This window comes from Meleagris gallopavo, chromosome 2, assembly GCF_905368555.1.
Source record: "Meleagris gallopavo chromosome 2, MGAL_WU_HG_1.1, whole genome shotgun sequence".
In the NCBI taxonomy this organism is placed as follows: domain Eukaryota; kingdom Metazoa; phylum Chordata; class Aves; order Galliformes; family Phasianidae; genus Meleagris; species Meleagris gallopavo.
Window position 1 is genome coordinate 91,959,602 of NC_139405.1, and position 22,600 is coordinate 91,982,201.

A 22,600-nucleotide genomic window follows, 5' to 3' on the forward strand; every position below is an offset into this window, starting at 1 on the left:
CCAATGGCTTCAGTTAGCAATCAATGTCGGTTGAGCATATAGCGTTGGTGTTTCCACATGTTCCCTCTAAGAGTGTCTGTATCTCTGTGCAGTTTTCACAGAAGTGATTCAGGAAATACTTTGTGGCTTCTCCCGACCTGGAATAATGAAGCAGAGTTTCCAGCTACCATGTATTTGCTACCGTGCCTGTCTTATGGGCTGCATAAGATGCTCTCTTTATGCAGAACAGCCCAGAACCGATGTGTATCCATGCTGATCTGAGGTTGCTCTGCAGAATCCATTTGTCAAAGGAAAAGAAAACAAAAAAATAGAAAGGAAACTTATAGGTAGTATAAAAAAAAAACACAAGGTTTGCAAAATTATCTGAGGAGGAACAGATCAAAGATACACAGCTCATTTGGCAAATACATAGGAAAACTTAACATCTTAATCTCCACTGGGCACCGGTGTTTCAGCTCCTGAACAGAACTAACACTGTCTGGAGATTTTGGTTTTGTTTTCTTTTCTTTTTTTCCTTTTCTTCAAGCAAGCCATTAAAAGTACTCTGCAATATGAAGTATTCCAAGGAGGGGTTGTGGGAGGAGATACCTTTTATTACTGTTCATCCTGATTTTACTGTTTTATCAGATTGTGAGAAGTAAGTACTACTTGACACTCAAGGTAAATTAGTTCTTTTCTCAGGTTCGAGAGGTGACAAGGAAGATAATTCACGCATCTAATGAGGCTATCACTGAAGACAACCTATATTCTGACATCATTATGGTGTGGGGACAGTATATAGACCATGACATTTCATTCACACCTCAGAGCATAAGTAGAACCAGCTTTTTAACAGGAAAGGAGTGTCAGATGACATGTGAAAGACAAAATCCATGCTTTCCGATAAAGGTAAGACTTTAAATGAATTTCTTTAAGACAAACTCCAGGCCCTAGACAAGTGAATAATGTAAAATACATTAGAGATATACATATGCTAAAATAATTGCAAGGAAAATTGATAGATCATCAACAGTACAGCAGATGGTGATAGAAGTATTGATATCTAGTGTAATTATAACATGAAACAGGTACGGATTTAAATTGCTTTACAGAGATAACAAATTACAGCTACAGTACTTAGCACAAATATATTTTTCTACTTCTCAAGTTTATGTGTCAGAGAAACCTTATGTCTCCCCCTGTGTTATTGTTTTCATGTGTCAATGTTCTGAATAGAGAAACAGATAAGAAATAATTCTGTTTTTAAATTGCCAGCCAGCTAAAGTGAAAGGAATTTACCTTCACTCAGTGCAAGCATAGATATTTCCAGCAGCTAATGCAAACTTGCAGAAAGATGTTTCAATGTACTTATAAAATAGTCTGGAAGGGGTTGCTGAAAGTTACATACATCACATCTTTGCTTTGTATAGATGGAAAATTTGAATTCAAAGCTTGTTAGTGAATTAAAAAGAATGTAAATTGATATAAATATAGAATTCTATTTCGTCAATTGATTTGAAAGTATAAGCATTCTTTCACTAAAAAAAAAAAAAGGCGATTGGCAAAGTCAAAATGCATTTTTTGTTTCTCAAAACACACGCCATTGCTTTATTCGGCAGGAGGGTTATGTTTGTCATAACCCTTAAACTGATGCATGAATTTGTGTTCAGAGCAATGTAAATTACTTTTCTTTGGGCTGGATCTTAATTACTGATCAGCTTCTTTATGCACTGAAGTTTGCATAGCGTGCAAATTCCATCAGAGTAGAAAACTCTTTTCCCATAACAAAATGTAACTGATGAGTGTACCAGAGTCTGCTTTTGATTTAAGTGCCTCATTCCACTTCAATTAAACACAAAGAAAAATATTCTTCTGACTGTTAAGAGAGCTGAATTAGGCCCTGTGTTGAAAGGTGGCTCATCTTCCAGTCAGTGAGTTAATCCCTAAGGAGTGTTAAGTGAAATTAATGACTACCTGCATTTTTACCACAGTCAGGTAAATTTATTCTCTCTTAGAGATTTGGACTATTGAAAGTCAGCAGTCATAGCTTAAGAGTGTTCAAAAAGAACACAGACGTCTTAGGAAGTCAAATTCTCAAATCATATCTTAAGTATTTAAAATATGAGTGACTGGTTAACCTGATTTAGCCACAATGACAAAAATGTACGAATTTCTATCTGGCTCAAATTTACATCTTTCGGCTAGTACATGATTTCCTGTCTTTATGCTCTTAATTAATAATCACAGAAATATTCCCGTTCCTTTATTAGGACACACTGGGGCAGAAAGCCCATCCCTGATGAGCAGCACTTCACATGACCTGATGAAGGAGGTAGAGAGTGAAGCCACCTTATGACAGAATATGATTACATATTGTATCCCATTTTTAAAATATGGTTTCCTTACTATACCATAGATATAAAACTGCAGAAATCTTTGAAAGACTATGATTCTTGTTTTTCTACATGGCATATGTATAACCAATACTGATCTTTAACTTCAAAAAGCCCTCATTCTCATGTGAAAGTAAAAGCCCTCATACTCATAAAAAGTAATTAGTAATTAGACTTTTAAATTGAGAACAGGCTCATACTGTTCTTCATAGTTTGAATCAAACATGAATCACAGGAACCACGGGCATCTAGTCATTGATCTCTGACTAGTTTAAGCTGCCTAGAAATCCCACCAGCTCAAAAAGGAAGGCAGTTTAAGGGATCTTCTACAAAGGACTCCAAACCTAAGTCCTTCATTTCCCACAACTCCAATCTTGGAATTGTGAAGAGTTTCATCACCAAGTGTGTTTCAACTTGCTGTGAAGAAAAATTACATGTATATGTCCTAAATTTGGCTATGAATCTGGCCCAGAAGCTGCTCTTGCACAGTATTATATAGACTACCAGAGGAGTAGGGTCATGACAGGACTAATGATCACCCTTGGAATTCAGTGTCTGATAACCAGAATGGCCATGGGAAGGAAAAATAAAGAAATTCAGATGCAATCCTGTTTTAGATAAGTTTTCTGACTTGTGGATTCATTACTTTACTATAGTTCCATTAATTTTCAGCCTCTTTTTGTTCCTCTGTTATTCACAGCTTAAAGAAGGACAGATATGAAGATGGTGGTTCTTTTGCTTTTGTTATATATCTAGTATTTTGTGACCACTTTTGTCAAGTCTTCAGTAAAGTTAACATCTACCTGACAAATATTTGGAAAACAGCCATGGTTAGTTTCATGCATTCATTTTCTATATGAAGACACTGCAGCTGGTTTCCAGAGGTATTGAAATCAATGAGGTATTATCCAACAGTGCAAACACAGAAGCTGCTGTTTGTACTCTTGCAGTGTACCTAGAACAGGGGCACCAGGGGAAAATTCAAACACATGAGAGGACAAATGTGCTCAGCCATATGGCCACTCCAGGGCTTTTATTTGGGAAAGGCAGCTCTTGGCTGTGCAGATTAGAAAAGGTGTCTGGAAAATATTATGAGACAATGCAGTTCAAAGACAGATTGAAATTTGCAAAAGTGCATTAATATTAATGACAAGTGTACTAAATTATTTATAGGTTAGCAGGAAACATTATGATTTCCTGTTCTGGACATTTCATACTAAAGGCTATAGAGAGTCACTCAGAGATTCTCACATTGAGCCTGTACTTATCTTGTGGGACATTATCTATATCTCTTTAGAATACCATACTGTGAAAAATAATAATCAGAAACTAGCTTTTTTTAAGGCCTGACACATGGAAGTAGGATGCTTAGAATTTGTCATTCTTCCAATGATTGTTTTAGGCTAGAGCTGAGACACAATGAAGCATTAGAAAGACTTTCACAGGAGAACTACTGTCTTTATTCAATATTAATTACATTGTTGATACTAAGATAGGCATAGAACATAAATATAATAAGATATGATCCTGAAATGCTTTCATTTGGTCAGTTCAGCTACAGAGAAGCTGGAAAAGAAAGGGAGAAACAAACAAGTGAAGTGATGTGCAAAAGGTGTTATATAATACGGCAAGTTCCTGTCCTAGCTAAGAAAAGATCAGTCTGTGTATTAGACAGCCAGCAGAGTGAGTATCTGCCTTTTCTTCTGCATTTCAGAGGTAGCAACTAGCTGTTAGATGGACTTTTTTCCAATCTTCATGTCCAAGATCACACATTTATGTCTTCCTTGAGGACAAACTTTCTTTACCATAAGTTTTCTTTCGCTTAAGAACTGCAAAAATTCCTTTCAAAGAGACTATTTGACATAGAACAAATTCACAGCAAGAAAAGCTTTTATTTAAATGCGGTCATGGCCTAGACATTGTGGTCTCCTGAAACAATTACTGATTCCTAAACACTGAAAAATTTCACTGTAAGCAGATTCTACCACACATAACTGTTAACATTGAATCGGTTTAAATCAGCATGCAGCTGTACCAGGAAAACTATTGTGGCCAGAGATGGATTTATTTCTGATATTTTTCCCTTTAGAATTATACAAGGAGAGGAAAAAAAGATATGAATTTAGTACGGGAGAAAAATGTTATTCTATAATCATTTCAGAAGGAAAAAAACTTTTATTTTTCTCTGATTATTTCTAATGTAATTTGAATAATAACATAAGGAATCTCTTATTTGCACATTCAGCTGCTGGCTGCATGCTGTTTATCCCATGAAAAGGGAAAAGACTACATTATACAGTTTTGCAGTCCCTTAATGCTCATTACTGCTGCTTTTCTCCACTGGGGCACCGAACAATTTGAATTGAAATTGCAGAGGCAGTTAACCGAAGATTATTCACTATGAACTTCATTCACTGTTGATATGTTTTGCTGTGAACCACACTGCTCAACAACTAAAGGCGACTCCTACATTTTTCCCAATTATAGCTGATTTCTTCCAGGCTTTTCTCTTAACTAGAAGCAGGAGGCACTCAAATACATACAACACTGTGGCTGTTGAGTTCAGGTGTCTGTACTATGAAATGATCTTCCTGCTTATATTACCAACTGAAGAGAAAAAGAAGCCACAATAGTAGCAAGAGACATAAACATAGAGCGAAATACTACATGGCAAATCCAAGGGAGTAAAATTATTGACTTTAGCAATCAGTGAAGGAAAAAAAAAAGATAATAAATTAGGCATTTCCCTCAAAAATAACCTATTTTAATTTGTTGATACCTAACGTGTAGAAATATTTGTAGAAGTTCTTCACCAAACAAAACTATAAAAACATATGAAATCCTTTCTTAACATAAATGTTCTATTGATATCAATTCCTGCTGCCACAAGCTTTCAGTAGTAAGAAAATTACTTGGTATAATAAGTGAGGTAAGGTTTTTATTAAATGAAACTCATTAATTCTATTCCAAAGTTGCCCTGATATTTTATTCCCAATTTAATGACTAGTCCCTTTGTTTTCAGAGGTACGAAGAACATATGCAATATTAACAGTATTCTCCAAGGACTTTTCAAAAGTGAACAGGAAGAAAATACAATGCAAAGGAAAAGGATTTGCTCACATTTCCACACAAAACATTTATTTACTATTAGTTGATTATTTGAAGACAATTTTATTTTCAGATATTGAAGCAGCTTTAGTGCTTTCTATACCTATTTCATGTTGACCAGTTTGTTAAAAAAAAAAAAAGTTTTATATTCCACAAAACTCAGAATCCATCACTTGGTAACATTTTTAATTTATATTAATCTTTCTAAAACTCCTGGAACTAACTCACTGTTATGACTCATTGTTGCACAATGGAAAGCTATTACCATTTCGAAATAATGTATTTTAAAAAAAAAAAAAAATTTCATAATGTCAAATATGCATTTGACAACGAAGATAGATTTTAGTCATTTTGAAACCTGGTGATTTTTTATTTAGTTATGAATTCTGTTCTATGAAATAAAATTGCTCATCCAAGCCTTCCTCTTAAATATCATATGGTGCACATAAAACCTTTCTTTCTTCCATTTCTCTTTTCCCCTCCAACATCTCTCCTGCAGTTCCTACAGCTGTTAAACTATTCACATACCTTTCTGTATGTTCACCTGTGGCAAAACTTCCAGCTGTCTGATTTGTACTGTATTCTTCCCTCATGCCCTTACTTGTACTGCAAGATTCCATTAGGTAATTTCCACACATCTCTCCCATGCTCTTTACCTGAATTTGGAGTAGCTGACTAAGCAATAGTCTGAACCAGTCTATATCCATGCTGGCTAGTGGAGAAACATTGGATCACCATTCATCTGAGTATCTTGGCTGCCTGAGGTTCAAAGCACTGGAAAGGCTTTTGCTTGGGAGGAATAGAGCATTCTTTGGTTTTTATAAAGACAGTCAAAAAGATCAGGCTGAATGGGGCTCTGAGCAACATGATCTAGATGTAGGTGTCCTTCTTCACCACAGGGGAGTTGGACTGGATGACATTTAAGTGTCTCTTCCAACTCAAAAGTCTCTATAACAATATGATTTAAAACTTCTAAGAAAAGCTGTCCCCATAAAATAATGTAGGAGAACGCTTGTGGGACCAGCAGAAGGCAGAGTGAATAATTATGTATGCCTTTTTTAGGTTTGTCCTGATTAAAATTGAGTATTGAAACAATGCTCTTATGGCACGCTCCCGCAGACACTGAAACTCTTCACTACTTTTTTTATGTACACATGTAAACCTCCTGTTTCACTTGGTGCTCAGCAGAACATAATTTGACCAGATGTTCACATCTCCACTGTGATACATTTTGTGATTAATTTTAAATGTGAAAATGAGCTAATTCAGGCATAGAACTACTTAAAAGGTGTTACATCAGTAATTTGATTTAATGATAGAGCAAATGTTTTAATTTATTTCTGTCTTTTCTTGAAAGTTGTTGAACCATCTTTTTACTTAAATCTGAGGAGAGAGAAGACCATCTCTATGAGTTTAAAGAATGTCACACCTTTACATTAGACCTGGGAAACAACTGAAAAAGGAGAGCAAGGATGGAAATATTTATGCAAACCTTAATTCAACATCTATGTTGCCTTCAACTCAGAAATTGCACGTTTTTGTTATACAGGTAACAACCAATGATACATTATCCAAAGGGATGGATTGCCTGCCCTTCTACCGCTCATCTCCTACATGTGGCACTGGTGATCACAGTATTTTCTTTGGAAATCTATCAGCCCTAAATCCAAGACAACAGATCAATGGTTTAACCTCTTTCATTGATGCTTCTACTGTCTATGGCAGCACTTCCACTGTTGAAAACAAGCTGAGGAATTTAACAAGTGAAGAAGGCCTTCTCAGAGTCAACAATAAACATCATGATAATGGTCAGGAATACCTGCCTTTTACAGACCGGGTTCCATCACCTTGTGCACAGGACTCAAATGCAAGTGAAGATGAAAGGATTGAATGCTTTATGGCTGGGGACAGCCGATCGAGTGAGGTCACATCATTGACAGCCATGCACACACTGTGGCTGAGAGAGCACAACCGCCTGGCCCGGGCCCTCAAAGCCATCAACAGCCACTGGAGCGCTGAGACTGTCTACCAAGAAGCACGGAAAATTGTTGGAGCTCTCCATCAGGTGGGCTGCCTATTTGCTTACTGACACATAGCAGTGAATATCCTAGAGTAGAATCAATCACAGAACTTCAAATATGCTTCTGTGAGTAGTTTCAGAGATCATGCTGCATACTCTGTGCCAACTCTTTCTATGCTTCTCACCTGGCATGTTTAAAGTTTGCTCTGTCCTATACTTCCCCGAATGCAATGTCCTCCTTATTCAGACCTCAGATCTCAGTGCCCTGATTTTATGGCAATTTCTACTCTTCTTCATATTTCTGCATATTTCTCCTATGTCTATTTTGTCTGTTGAAGTCTAGAGAAGCTCTTTTAGATACATTTCTTTGTAGTTTTTGGTAAAGGAAACAAGTAAAAAACTGTCTCTGCATATACATAGCGCCCATTACTTTCTTATGGTAATTATATAAACAAGTAGTTGCTGTGTGTAAAAATACTTGTGAACCTCTCACTGCTGTATTAATCAGGGTCTAATCTTCAACTCTTCTCTTCCCTCTTCCCTCTTTTCCCTTTTTTCTTTTTCATTTCCCCTTTCTTTTCCCCTTTTCTTCCTGAAATAGTTATGCAGGCTTGTGTTTTCCTCACAGCTCTCCTTCTTCTCCTTCAGAGTATAGCATAAATCGCAGCAATCAAGCACAGGGCTCTGTCAGATAAGCACACTTATCAGGAGACTCTTCAAGCTCAAACAACCACTTTTACCCCCTTTTCCCTCTATTTTCCCTTGCTTGTTCCTCCCCAGTCCTTTAACTTCTCCCTTTTTCCACCTTTAGTCCTCTTCCTGAATACCCTAGCATCCCACACATTCTAACAGTCCCCTTAAAACATAGCGTGCAAAATTCTACAGAGATTCTCTCCTCCCTGCCTCCCACAATTAGTGCTACCTCCACTCAGCCATCACTCCTTTAGCATACCTGACATTCAGGGGACAGTTTCTTTCATTGTCTTATCTTTCATACTCAGGTTTGTGGTCTAACCAATCTCTTCAGTGGTCTCAGGGAATAACTAGTCCCGTCAGCCTTTTTTTGATGGCTTGGATAAGCAGACTATTCCATCTGACATTTCTCCAATTCTGACTAGTGCTTCTGTGTTAATGGAGATTCAGCATTAATATTATATCAGAACCAGGATAAACTGAAAGCTAGTTGACTTTCATATGCTTTCTGATTCCTCAAAGCAGATTATTTTTTACCAAAACATGACCTATGTGAAAGTTAACTGGAAGAGGGGGTAGAAAATTTTTTCTGTTGCAATAACACACTTTTTCTTTATTCTTTCAGAAGTTTTATTCAAGAGAAAAAGAAATCTAAAAATTTTGCTGTCATTTAAAAATTTTTGTTTACATTAATCACGTAATCTTCTTGGATGTAAATAAGCTATTTGCATCAAATAATTGCACTGATGAATCAGAACGGTTGTTAGTAATTGTTAGAAGAAAAGTGAAAATCCGTAATATACTTCTGTGTGTTCAACTACTTCTGAACTATGTCCAGTAATATTATGGCTTGAAAGAAAATTCTTTGTGCAAAGCATTATACCGCATAAATCTAGGCTACTCATTATCTCAACCAGTATCACAGAATAATGAGATTTGCTTATGGCTCATTAGAACTGTGTTTCAGTTATATCTGGCTGGTTCAGAGAGATTCATTCAAGGGAGGTAATTGCAGTATCTCTATTAACGTGGAATGTTAACCAGCACCCTAATGACAACTCTAGTTGAAGTTATCTTGAGATTCCAACTCTAAAATTTTGTTTCAGTTGCTATGCATTTCTCAAATTCTCTCTTTTTTAATGAATAATTTCAAGTATATTTTTTGCTTGTGGGTGTGTAATTATAGAGAATTGAACAAAAAGCCTTCCTTTCTTTCTAGACTAAGGAGAATTTTAAAAATCTCTCTCTAGACCATGCTTTTTCTCCTAGATATTTTTTATCAGCATAAATAGCTCTAGTGACAAAAGTTTAACAATATTAGTTTGACAAAGCTACCAAACACAACAACTGCCTGTTGATATCTTGGACAAAACACATTTTTTGTTGCATTGTAGACATACTTCTTTGATAGCAGTTGTTTACATAAGCCAACAGTGATTAATTCAATTCTCTTCTTAGATGTGAGTGACACATGCTTAATTCTCAAACATCAACTCTGCAACATACTATACTAAAAATATACACCCTGACTGAAGTGTTTTACGCAAATAGACATTTTTCATTGTCATTTGCTAAATGAAATGAAACTAACTCCTTGTTTTAGTTATTCCTATTCTGTTCTGAAATGTCCGAATGAGAAAAATTAGGGTACAGAATCACAGAATTATTGAAGTTGGAAGGAGTCCTCCTTTCAAGTTATTTGAGAGAAAATAGTTAAAATTCGTTCTTCCTTTAAACAAAAAGTGTAGACAAAACAAGAAAAGATCAGTAAGTTCTGAAACCTCTACTGTCTTAATATTGCTATTTTGTTGTCCCGGTTTCAGCTGAGACAGAGTTGATTTTTTCTTTCATAATGTCTGGTATGATGCTATGTTTTGGCTTTTGGATAAAAAACACTGTTGATAACAGACTATTTTAGATGTTGCTGTATACAAGTGCCAAGGACATTTCAGTTTTACAGGTTCATGTGATACCCTGCCAGCAAAGGGTTGGTTGGAGGGCACAAGGATATGGGAGAGGACAGAACTCAACTGGACAAAGGAATTTCCATACCATATGGCATCATGCAAAAAAACATTTGGCTGGGCTTGGGGACTGGCTGGGCATCAATCAGTGGGTGGTGAGCAACTCCTTGTGCATCACCTGCACATTTATTTGATCAAAATTACTGTTATGCATTTTTTTCCTTGTCATTTCTGTCCTAGTAAACAGCTTTTATCTCATCTCACAAGATCTAATTTGTTGGTTTGTTTTTTTCCTATTCTCTCCCATATTCCATTGGAGAAAGTAGGAGAGTGAGCAAAGAACTGTGTGTGCAGTACTGAGGTTCCTGCTGGGTTAAATGTATGGTTTGAGAGTTGAAAATGCATGCATGTGTACCAGTTTTGCTCTGATGTGCCATTTGACTTGTGAATGCTGAATGTGGAAATACTAGTCAAAGAGCAATGCAGAATCAATCTGATTTAAGTTCTCTTTGAATTACTATGATTTCATAGAAAAATCACAGTTGTCAACTGAATTCAGTTTTCAGTGTTTCACTTCATTCTATACTTACTTATGTTTTCTAAGCATCCTAACTTCTCCCTCATGTGCTTATACATGAGCTTAAAGTGGGTCTCTTCTGCAGAGACTTGAATGAAACTTGTTTGTGATATTGGATGATTAGTAACTCCTCTCAGAGCTTAAACTTTATGAAATGATGAATGATAAAAAGATAAATGATATATATTATATATAAAAAAATGTGTTGCATACCATCATTGCTCATAGAAAGTATATTTCAGACTATTCACTGAACTATAAAAACGTATTCATTTTTTATTAAAACTTGTTTTACAGTCATCCTTTAGGAAAATGTTTAGGACTTCAATGTCATCTGTAAATCTCTGAATATAACCATAAGAATTTCAAACAAACTGTGCATAGCACTTTAAGAGATTACACAATGTTGCCGTGTCTGATTGTTCTGTACAATTTCTGCAATCTTTCCCAAGCACAGGAGCTTGAGTTAATTGGCTCTTTGCTATCTCAGTGAGATGATATTTTTTTCAGTCACCTCTGGCCAATGGCAAAGATTAGTTGTTCTATCAGCCTTACTTTTTTCTTACAGTCATCCGTATATTTTTATATTCTCTTTTGCAGAGTTCTTTTTATCTTCCTTTCAATGCATTGTACCTTTATTCACAACTTTTTTGGAAAATGCTTGAGGGCTTTTGAGAAGTCTGCTAAACCTAATGAGGAAGTGATATGAATTCCTTCATCTTTTGCACCTCATTTGAAACAGCTTTTGACATGAACAAAAAAACTTCTCAAAAATAAGTTGACAGTTTCAATTAACTAGTGTATGGAAGAATTCTGCTGAAGGTGGTCCAACCTAAAGGGAAATCCAGTCAGGATGCTGCCTGAGTTCCTAAGGACATTTCAGAATCCCTGATATACTTCTGCTTTCTGAATGAGAAGAATAGTACTTTTTACACTAGCAGCCTATTTGACTTTGAATACTGTTGCATTTGCAGATCGGGATTTAGTAATGCTATGACAAATCCGTACAAAACCTTTTCTGACAGTCTGTTATCATTTAGATTCAGTTTCTGTTTGTATAATTACCAAATATTTGGTTGTATTGCTAGGAAATCAGACATTTCTTTTCTCAGACATGACTAAATGAATAATATACAAATACTCTTAATCCTGTTACTTTCTGATCATATTGGTTATTAAAGTCATTTAAATACTGAGCATATAGCTTCCGTTTAAAAGACAGTGGCCATTTTTCATTTTTTCTACTAACTGTACATTTGAAGTAATTACAGCAATGAGACAGTTGAAATATTTACATAATTGATTAAAATTAATTTCTTAATGAGGCTTCTCTGTAAGTCTGAGCTAATGCTATCAGATGTCAAATGTCTCATAAGAGAAAACTGGATTAGCACTAATATTATAAAAGTTACAAGAAGCTGAGACCATTCAATACCTTGCAGGTTCAGACCCACTATACCCACATAAAGCTCTCATGCTGTTGCAAACACCCAAACCAAACTTATTGCTCATAAAGAGACTCAAAATAAGTAATAAGTGGTAGCATAGTTCATTGTAGTTTCTTGTAATGCCTTTTCTATAGAGACTTACCACTTTCTAGCTCTAATTTTATTAACATATTTTCAGACAAGAATGCTCATTTGTTTCCACAGAAGTATCTCAATTATTTCAAATTCTGTCATAGCAGGGAGGAGTTCATGCCAAATAATTTTAAGAAAAATATTTTTTTGTTTGTGATCTATTTATTCCTTCTCTAACACTTACATATATGTCAGTTACAATGAGTTTATCCTTGTCTTAATGCAGACAAATTCAGTAAGATTGTACAGAGTCTATATAGAGGATACTACATGCTGATATACTTTAAGTGTAGTTCTCTGTCAGATTCTAGATTCTTCTTTTTTTCCTGTTGTATCATCTTAATCTGTATTGTCTAAAACTCACCTCTACTTGGTGGAGTCTTATTTAGAAACCGTAAGTTTCCATCACGCATATGTCTTGCCTAGTTGAAAGCAGATATATGACTCCTTCTTACCTTTAGCCTTTTAATTCTCATGTTTTGAAACAACAATTCCTTTTTTGCTGCCAAGGAAATCTGAAATTAAGATCTTGCCCCTGGAGCAAATGAAAATTTTGAATTGACCTTTCGGTTGGGCAATCCAGCCTTAATGAGCTGCTTAGCTTGGGATTTCATTTAAAAAGAGACAAAAAAAAAAAAAAAAAAAGCCATGTTTGTCATATCAGAGCTGATCTAACCTTATTTAAGGTCTTTGCACAGCTGTTAAGATGTACTTATATCCCTTTCTACCCATGCTTTTGGATTTGTTACACCTGCCTCATTCATACTTCCAAATCACACTTGACCCCAAGTCAAGATGAAGCAGGCTTTGAAATTCTGTATTTCTGCCCTTTAAAATGATAAGACAATGTGCCACATCTTGCCTGTAAAAACTAATTAAATCTAAATTTAAAGAGAATTGTCTTGCAAAATCTTTGTGAATATAGCAAAAGGTTAACTGCTCAAATGACAATGTCAGTATTAATTTCCAGCAATTATTTTAATTTTGTTGTGTGCTGTATTTAGGGAGCTCTAAAAGGATTCCTCACCTATTGTCTTTTAAATATTGTGTTCACTGCATGACCTAACCTCAAATACATGCAAACATAAAGATGTTACCCCTGCCTTATGAGAAAAGTGACTGAACTCTGCAGGGGTTTTCTTGCCTCTTTTTCATGCCTAAACTAAAGATACAAGTTTCTCAGTTACTAATTTCATGACAGCTAGCTTTACAATATCCTCTACACCAAGCTCAAAGTACATTTTTCTCCGTATTTTCTTGCACACTATATTGAATCTATAATGTATTTTATTGAATTCACTATGTTTGATTTTCATCCCTTTGTGCTTTATTGAGTGCAGTGTAATCTTTAACCTATAACAAGCTTTCATTTCATTTGGTGCATTAGATCTTATTATATCTTTTTTTTTTTGAGGGGTTGGGGGGGGAGGGAGAAGTACTCATACTTTCTTCATGTAACAGTAATATTATTTTGTAATGATATATTACATAAACTTTTGGCAGAAAGTGTTTATCACCATTTTCATTTTTGAAGTGTGTTTTTATGAGTCTATAGACTTTAGTATAAAATGTCTTCTAAGGATGCTCAGAACCAGTATTTTAAAGCCTGTTCATTTTAAGTATTCAGAAAAGAGGATTTGTGTCCAATATATATGCCTAAAAATAGAATCTGTACATATCAACAGCCATTCATGGGCATTACAGCTTATGCCCAGGCTTTAAATCTCATCAGAGCTCTTGTGAGCTGGATTTGCCCACATGAACTGAAAGGGAGCAATACTGGTAATCTGCCCAGTAGCTTTTTGTCCAGCATTATTGTAGGATGCTAAATGAGCCTGGTTAGTGTACTACGTACTGAACTTTGCCACTGATTTTGTCCTGTCATTTTTTCCAGACTACAAAAAGAAGTACTAGGTTCTTGTTACTTTCAAGTTAACACTGCTGTTAGTCATGCTTGGGAACAAATGAGTGATGAAAAAGGCATTCTGTATGCAGGAATCATTACTATTCTTCTGTCAAAACACTGAATGATGTTTCTTTTTTTTTTTTTCTTTCTTTCTTTTTTTTTCCTTCAGATTATTACTTTAAGAGATTATATTCCCAAAATCATTGGCCCAGATGCTTTCAATCAGTATATTGGCCTTTATAAAGGTTATGATCCCACAGTGAATCCTACAGTTTCTAATGTATTTGCAACAGCTGCTTTTCGTTTTGGTCATGCAACAATCCAACCGATAGTAAGGCGTTTGAATGCACAGTATTTAGATGATCCAGAACTCCCACATCTTCATTTGCACGAAGTTTTCTTTAGTCCTTGGAGGCTTGTTAAAGAAGGTATGTTTTTATTTAAACTGTTTTTTGTTCTTTGTGTGCTTCTTAATTTTGTTCTGTTTGCTTTTCCCATAAATGTTACAGTTTCTTTAATGTTGCTGGTCTTAAATTAGGAATAAAAACATTTATTTAACTGCATCACTGATTTATGTTGTTGAACACGTTCCATAGAATTAATACTAACTGAAACAATTATTTTAGGTAAATAGTTATCTTAATAAAATAACTCTCCAGATTGAAAGAGCCTGATGGACTGACAAAAAATTGATCTCTTGTATGCATTTTTGTGGATAAATATATTATCAGATGGTCAAATTTTGTATCCCAGAGGAAGCAGCTGGAACATTTTTGTTGTATTACCACAATTTCAATCTTAAGTAAATTTTTGCTTTTTTGCTTTTTTTTTTTTTTTTTAATGTGAAAGGCTATGTGACCAGTGTTTAAAGGGAAAGAAGCATACATGCATTCACATTTGTTGAGAATATTATAGTGGTTTATATACATGCTGTAACATTAAATTATTTTTGTGTTTGAAGGAGGCTTGGATCCATTGATAAGGGGTCTTCTTGCACATCCAGCAAAACTGCAGGTGCAAGGCCAACTGATGAATGAAGAGTTAACAGATAAGCTGTTTGTGTTGTCCAATAATGGTTCACTTGATTTAGCATCACTGAATTTACAGCGTGGCCGTGATCATGGACTCCCAGGTCTATTGATTTTTCTTGAATCTTCTTCCAATCAGCAACTGAGATATCAATGTTTGTATCTAGGATGTAGTTGTAAGATTTATTTAACAGCTTTTTTATAGGAAACATAACTCAAGTCTCTTTAAAACACAAGAAGCCAGTATTTTCAACTTTGATGGAAAAAAAAATATTCCCCACCATTTGAAATTAAAATAACTTCCCCAGACTGAAGTCCAGAATGTGAAAGACCAGTACTGATTAGTAGATCTGGGTGCTCCTGGCACCTGAGACTCCTCCCTGCAGGATTCAGCTCCAGAGAAGTGGGGTTTTCTGACTGCAGCACCTACTTGGAGTTGAAATGTCTCCAGGAGTGGTTAATGACTTCATTAAATGTACACCTGACTTTTAGAAACATTACATTTTTGTGCCCACTTTTTGCATTGGATTTCTAGCTCTAGTTAGCCCAGGGTAAGGCTGAAGTAACAGTCAAGGACTGTGAGCCCACCACACCATGGGTGTACGGAGTTAGAGGAAGACTATGCTGGAGCTTGGATCAATTTAATCATAGCAGCTGAAAAAACATACAGTATGTTCACAGTCCTGTGTAAAATCCTCCCGTAAGTGTGCCACAGTCTCTAAACGCAGAGGCAACAACCCTCTGCAAAGCAGACAGAGACTTTCACTTTTTTTGTAAAACTGCATCCTGATCCCCTATCTGATCAGACCGCTTGTCTGCATGAATAAAGAACAAATACAGTTGCCCTTTTATGTTCTGATCCTGATGTCCTACCCACAGAATACAAGTAACTGATTAACTAAGGTTGCTATGTTTCTGGGTGACAAACCTCTCCATTTCTCCTGTTAAAGCTGTGAGACTCTGTAGCTAGGAATATGTCCTTGGCCAATAGAAATGAAGTCTGACTCCAGCCTGGAGTTTAAAAGTCTTAGCCAAATAGGAGTAGAAATGGAGTTCTGGTCTCCAGGATTAGAAATGCAAGTTTTACTGGGAGATGGGGAAAATTAATTGCAGTGATGTAAAAGAATTGGAAAAAAAATATATTTTCCAGGGAACTAGACATGTCCTACAACAATCTCCTTAGTAAAGAGCTTTAGGTGCTAATGGAATTCAGGGTTTATTCCTGGATCTGAAAATCTCCAAACAAAATGAATGTTCCTGCCTGCATTAGCTCAAAATAGATCCCTTTATTTCATATTTGCATTGCTTAAATATGGGAGAACTTAAAACTCTTGTCTTCCTTCATGAGAACGATGTAATATTTGTATACCTTGTAGTTGCAGATCCTGCTGTAATTTCTCTAATCATTTTAACCAATAACAGCAGGACTATTTTTGGTAATAACTGTCCATGATTGTAAATAAGGTTGCCAGAATCCAGTGCTTTTGAATGAATTAAGTTCAAATATCATGCCTAATAGTAATCTAATCTTCCTTTTAATCATCATATTTATAGGTTATAATGACTGGCGAGAATTCTGTGGCTTACCAAAACTGGAAACTCAAACTGACCTGAATACAATAATAACTAATCAGAAAGTTACTGAAAAAATCATGGAATTGTACCATAATCCTAGCAATATTGATGTTTGGCTTGGTGGTTTAGTAGAAGACTTTCTTCCAGGTGCTAGAACAGGTCCTCTGTTTGCCTGTTTAATTGGAAAGCAAATGAAGGCACTAAGGGATGGTGATCGGTAAGTTTATTCATGATGCTGAGTCTTTTGTGAACCACTCAGCAGCAACTGTCATTTTACACATACATGTGGACACTTCTTAGCATGTAAGGCATCGTGATGCTTAAACATACTTTTAATTATGTAAACAAATTATTCACTGCCAAAATCTAATTTTTGCATTTTCTTGGGTAAACCTTTCCTTATTCTTCTTTGATCTGTATAGTCTCAAATTCAGACATAGGGATTGTTTCTGTAACACTGAGATGCCCAACTTTGAAATTCTGGTGGAAACTCAAAGTGCCAGCACTAGTTAATTGTGCTAGGAACACGTCTCCTCATCTCCTTCTCTGTGAATGGATGTACAAATCTTAACTATCCAATTCCTGAGGGATGCACTAGGCTAGGATCCTTAACTGAAAGGATCTCAAAATTTTCCCAGAAAATCTGTAAGAGAAAGGAGAGTTGCAGTTAAGACTTCCTAGAAAGGTAAATAAAAGCACCGAGTATTTGGTCTTATGGTATCAGGAATGCAGAGTTCTCCCAGAACTGCCACATCAGACACGCCAGAAGAGGCTGTCACTTCACCTAGTCCTCTACAGCTGCCACCATGGTCTGTCTTGTACCTTCATACCAGGAAGGTAGAAGAAATGCTATTTCAGGCTTCAAAAGGGTTCAAAAGATGCTGCTTTTATCTTTGTTATTTCCTGAAGCAATTATAAAACCAACCTTTGTTTTTCATTTTTGTCATATACTTATGGCAGCAACCTAGAATCTTATGAGAAGACTAATTTTAAACTACTCACACCACCTTAGCACTGGTGTTTAAGTTCCTCTGGCCCTTATGCTCACCTTTACACTTCTCTCAGAAGTGGAGAGAAGCCATTACGTAAATAAAAATCTGAAACAGAACTTAAATCTGAACTTTAAAAAATGTTAATTAATTAGCTCACAGGAAAAAGCAATATTAATCAAAGTTAGTATCTTATTAAAACAAGTCATATAGCAAACATTCCACTCAGCTGCAGCAAAAACATGGTTGTAAGTTTTCTGAATTGTAATGGCATCCTCAACTCTATCTGGAGAATGATCATCTACTGAGACCCTTCCAGACTCTCTACTTTTATCCAGTGTCACATGATACTACTAGCATTAATTAAACCTAAGCATAATTTAATGTGTTATTTTTAAACTGAGAAAAGATTAATTCTAACAGTAGAAGAACACCTCAAGTTTGCGCTATAAATTTTGTGTCTACTAACTTAAGTGTGAAATGGTGTTTGGTTACTGAGACTATGATATTTAAGAAAGTTAGGAGTATATAACAACTTGTTGTAGTTGTCATAGAGTAAGCATAAGAATGAAAAAGTCTAAAATTTATTGCAGTGGCTTGCTGTATAATGCATTGGATACTGTATCTGCATTAGTAACGCTACAAGCATATGAGATATTTGTTAGATAATCCTATATGTTAGTAAGTAGGAATTTCAAAACATCTTTTTGAAGTTACCAATTTAAATTCATAAATCCAGACTAAGTGGAATTTTTAACTGACTGAATGCCATCCTCATAACCTTAAAATCTACTGTCAGTATCCTGATTAAAAAAAAGATTTATTTCACCAGTGTAATAACCCAGGCCCTCATGCTGGGTTTGACCTTAGCCTATCTTGACTTCAGCCAAATCACCTGGAAACAATAGTTTTTGTTCCATCAGCTGTTGCCTTTTTTTCTGTTCCTGCTCTGAATCCTTGTCTGATCTCAGGGTTTGAAATAACAGGGTAAAGACTTTGTACCTGACTTTACATTCTTAGCATAAGAGGTTTGTGCCTCTATTTATATTTTTCTTCTTCTTCTTCTTCTTCTTCTTTTTTTTTTTTTTTTTTTTTTTTACTCTAATCTTGCAAAATTCACCTGTAAAATTTTCATGACTTGCTACAGATCTCCTGGAGCAACCTCTGTTAGAGCAATCATCTAGCTGCTGGGTAGATTAAAAATAATGATCTGCTCAAACCTTCTCAGCAGTGCAGATAAAACTGAATTTTCTGATGAATGTAGAACAGCTTTTTATGAAAAAGGAAATTGAAGGGTGTAGGGCAGCTGAGTAGTGCAAAGCCTTTGATGACTTTTGTTATAAGAAGGGGTCCAGGAACAGTCGGTGACATTTCAGAATGTTCTGAGAATTTTTGGGACTCTGTGTAGGTTGGAAACAGAAGGAAAACACCTTTTCTTCTCTCTCCAGCCCCCCACACTCTTCTGTACTTCTTATCATAGTGCTTCTGTATTGTGAAATATTTGACCTATCCTTGGTCATGTAGATTTCATCCTACTCCAACACAGTAGGAGAGCAGGAGAGTTGTCTCTTCAGACTGTCCCACTGTGGGTAACTAACAACTTCTTAGCAAATGAAGAGCTCCATACCAAGAAAAGTTCAAATGCTATCGTGTGTATCTATTATGGCTACTGCTGCAATTCTCCTGTAATTATGTTTTAAACAATTTATGAATGCATAAGAATGCTGGTTTGCATAAGATTAAGTATCCAATTCAAATAATTTGCATCAATTTTGTTTTGTTTTGTTTTTTTTTTTCTCTCAGTACTGCAACTTTCTTTTGCGGCTACAAGCAATTCAGCACATGTGAATTAATTAATAGTTTTACTTATCTTACTTTAACAAACCACCTGAGATGACTAGTACCCCAGCTCACAACAGTCTTCCTGTGTCTTGTAAGATGGATTTGCAAATCTGCAGATTATATAGTTTCAATTTATGATTCTTGTATCCAATTACATTTTGTTGTAATTATTTATCTTTCTCTTCTCATGTAGGATACTCTGATAGTAAGAATAATCAGCTCTTTGAATTTAATTGTTTAAAAATATTTCTATCAACCTTTCCAGATTTTGGTGGGAAAATGATAATGTTTTCACTGAAGCTCAAAAGAATGAACTCAAAAAGCACTCTTTGTCTCGCGTGATTTGTGACAACACAGGGATTTCTGATGTGCCAGTAGATGCCTTTCAACTTGGAAAGTTTCCACAGGATTTTAAACATTGTAGTAATATAGATGGAATGAATTTAGAAGCTTGGCAAGAAATCTTTCAGGAAGGTAATTTGGTAATTATCTTTTTTTTTTTTTTTTTTTTTTTTTTTCTGATGGGAAAGGGAGTAACCTGTAGTTAGAGCACTGACTGTGGTTATTCAGGTCTTGAGTTCCAGATCTGTCATGGAACTTTACCATTTCTGTCACTTAGAAATGAGATCTACATCTTTCTCTCCTTTCTCAATTTCCTCCTCTGTAAAAGGATACTGTCTGCCATCTTCCCCTTGATAAAACAGATGGCTTTGTGAAATACATAAACATTATGCTAACTAGGGCAGGAGTTTTTAGAAGTATAGAAAATATATTAAGATCTCTGTAGACCATACCGTTTGGAGGTAAAGTTATTTTTACAAGAATTGTAAGTCAGACCTCAGGAATTCTGTATAAATTCTTATCCAGTAATGAATAATTAAATTATTGATCATCTTAAAGCATATGAGTAATTTCACTGAAGTTAATTTATAGCAGTAAGGAATAATAATGTCCATTTTTGAAGGTAAGCTGGTATGTTTTTAAAATGTGATTTTTTTTTATTTGTAGAAGAAATGTGTGGAACACCAAAGCATGTAGAAAATGGTAATTTTGTATATTGTTCAGAATTTGGGGAATCTACACTGACTTATTCTTGTCGACATGGATTTCAGTTACAAGGAGAAGAGCAATTGAGCTGCACAAGTAAAGGCTGGAAATTTCAGGCTCCTGTTTGCATAGGTATCTCTCTGGATATATGTATTTGTTTCGGAGTTTTCTAAAAGCTCATCTAACACTGTTTAAGAGACATGAACTCCTTTCATTTCTTGTCTTGAAATGTATAGTTTAAATGTCATTTTTCCTTTGTGTTCCTCATAAATGAGTGCAGTTTGTATGACAAAGATAGTCAGTCTGCTAGGTTTATAAGTATAATGACATGATAATGCAAAACTGCCCATCATTCAGAATTGCTATCTTAATCTCTACCTATGCTGATTCATCGTTAGGTTTGATGACAGGGAAATGTCAATTAACAACCAGCAGGAAAACAAACAAACAAAAAAGCAGGTCTGTATTATACATCACTCTTTCCTGCATTCAATGTAATAATGAATCAGACTATTGTTTAATTCATTTTCCTAAAGTGGTTCAATGGACACTCTAGATACAAAGTGAACTCAGCTCTTGTAGTTGGTGTGTTATCCAAATAAGTTAAGCAAAAGTGACAAAGAAACACTGAATACGAGACAAATTAAGCAATTTCATTATCATTCTATTCCAAATTCCATCCCTTAAATATCAGTGAAAAATTTTGACAGAAATGAATTCTGCAGGCAGAAAAGTGGAACAGTAAGAAGTCAGTTAAAAGATATTTCATGAACATTTTAAAAAAGAATAACTTTCTGATAATTTATTTACTATTTTCTCCTCTGTTTTTGCTCTATTTTTGCTATTGAAAGGAGGACTGAGAGAAAGAATATGGAAAATATTTTGTTGCAAGACATTTCCTCTTCACTGCTATGAGGGATGAACTCTCTCAATGTTCATATTTCTAATGAGAATGTTCTTAATGATATGTGTGTGCATTTCTATACGCATACTCAAGCTGTTGCGCCACATAAGAACGTGGGAGAAAATCGAACCTGAAAAGGCTGTATTTAGGAATATATTATGGACTGTGTTAAATTACTTTGAATGTAAGGGCTGCAGCTGATTTGTAATAAAGTGTGCTTATCAGTATTTCTGTGATAGCAGAATAGAAAGCTATTGATTCTAATTGCATACCTGGTATATCAGAAGTCAAATGAAATTTGCAGCTCTTTCCTTTATTCGTATCCTATTTATTTCCTGAATCTCACACGCATTAATACCATATAAAGAAATAAAGCTGTTAAACGAATTATAATAAAATCTTTTCATTAGATTAATATTCTGGCTACAAACTGAATAAATAACTTATATGAATGAATCATTCCTTGTCCTAGTTTCTTTTAATATGTTCAGCAATGTAAACAAAAGACTTTATATTTGCTATAGGAGAACAAGATGCTGCATATATTAAATAAGAAATGCCTTTATTAAAAGCCATCAAACTCCACTTATGCAGATGCTACTTCAGTATTTCAGTAGAAGGTACTTTGTCCCATGCATGTCTGTGCAATGTGTTCCCATTCTTCTAAATGTTCAGCAAATTAAGAATAAGTCAAGCAATATAATGAGGAGCTTAGCATTTCTGCAGATGGTTTCAAAATTATATGCTTCTCTGGAAAAGACAGAGTGGCCTGCTGACAAAAGCATAGAAATTTGAGAGCTGTTAATTCCTGCTTACTAACTTTGGCTTTGATAGAAATCATTTCTACTGATTCAGGAAGACATTTAGTGCTAGACTGTGCTACCTTTATAATAAGTGCCATCTTACATTGGATAGATAACTGTGTTTACTTTGCTTTAATAAAGTACCACAGTCTTTGAGCAGTAGGGTAGGCTGGTTAGATCTGACATACACTA

The 22,600-nt window shown here is 35.3% G+C and overlaps 1 protein-coding gene across 1 annotated transcript in view; it reads left to right on the forward strand.

The window, feature by feature from the left end:
• TPO (thyroid peroxidase) overlaps positions 1–22,600 on the forward strand; it is a 39,356-nt gene that overhangs the window by 15,299 nt on the left and 1,457 nt on the right. Inside the window, exons 6-12 of the mRNA XM_085218448.1 lie at positions 682–888; positions 7,030–7,545; positions 14,390–14,648; positions 15,182–15,352; positions 16,803–17,040; positions 19,920–20,128; positions 20,663–20,833. Of these exons, the coding sequence (XP_085074574.1) occupies positions 682–888; positions 7,030–7,545; positions 14,390–14,648; positions 15,182–15,352; positions 16,803–17,040; positions 19,920–20,128; positions 20,663–20,833 (1,771 nt within the window). The remainder of the gene's footprint in view (positions 1–681; positions 889–7,029; positions 7,546–14,389; positions 14,649–15,181; positions 15,353–16,802; positions 17,041–19,919; positions 20,129–20,662; positions 20,834–22,600) is intronic.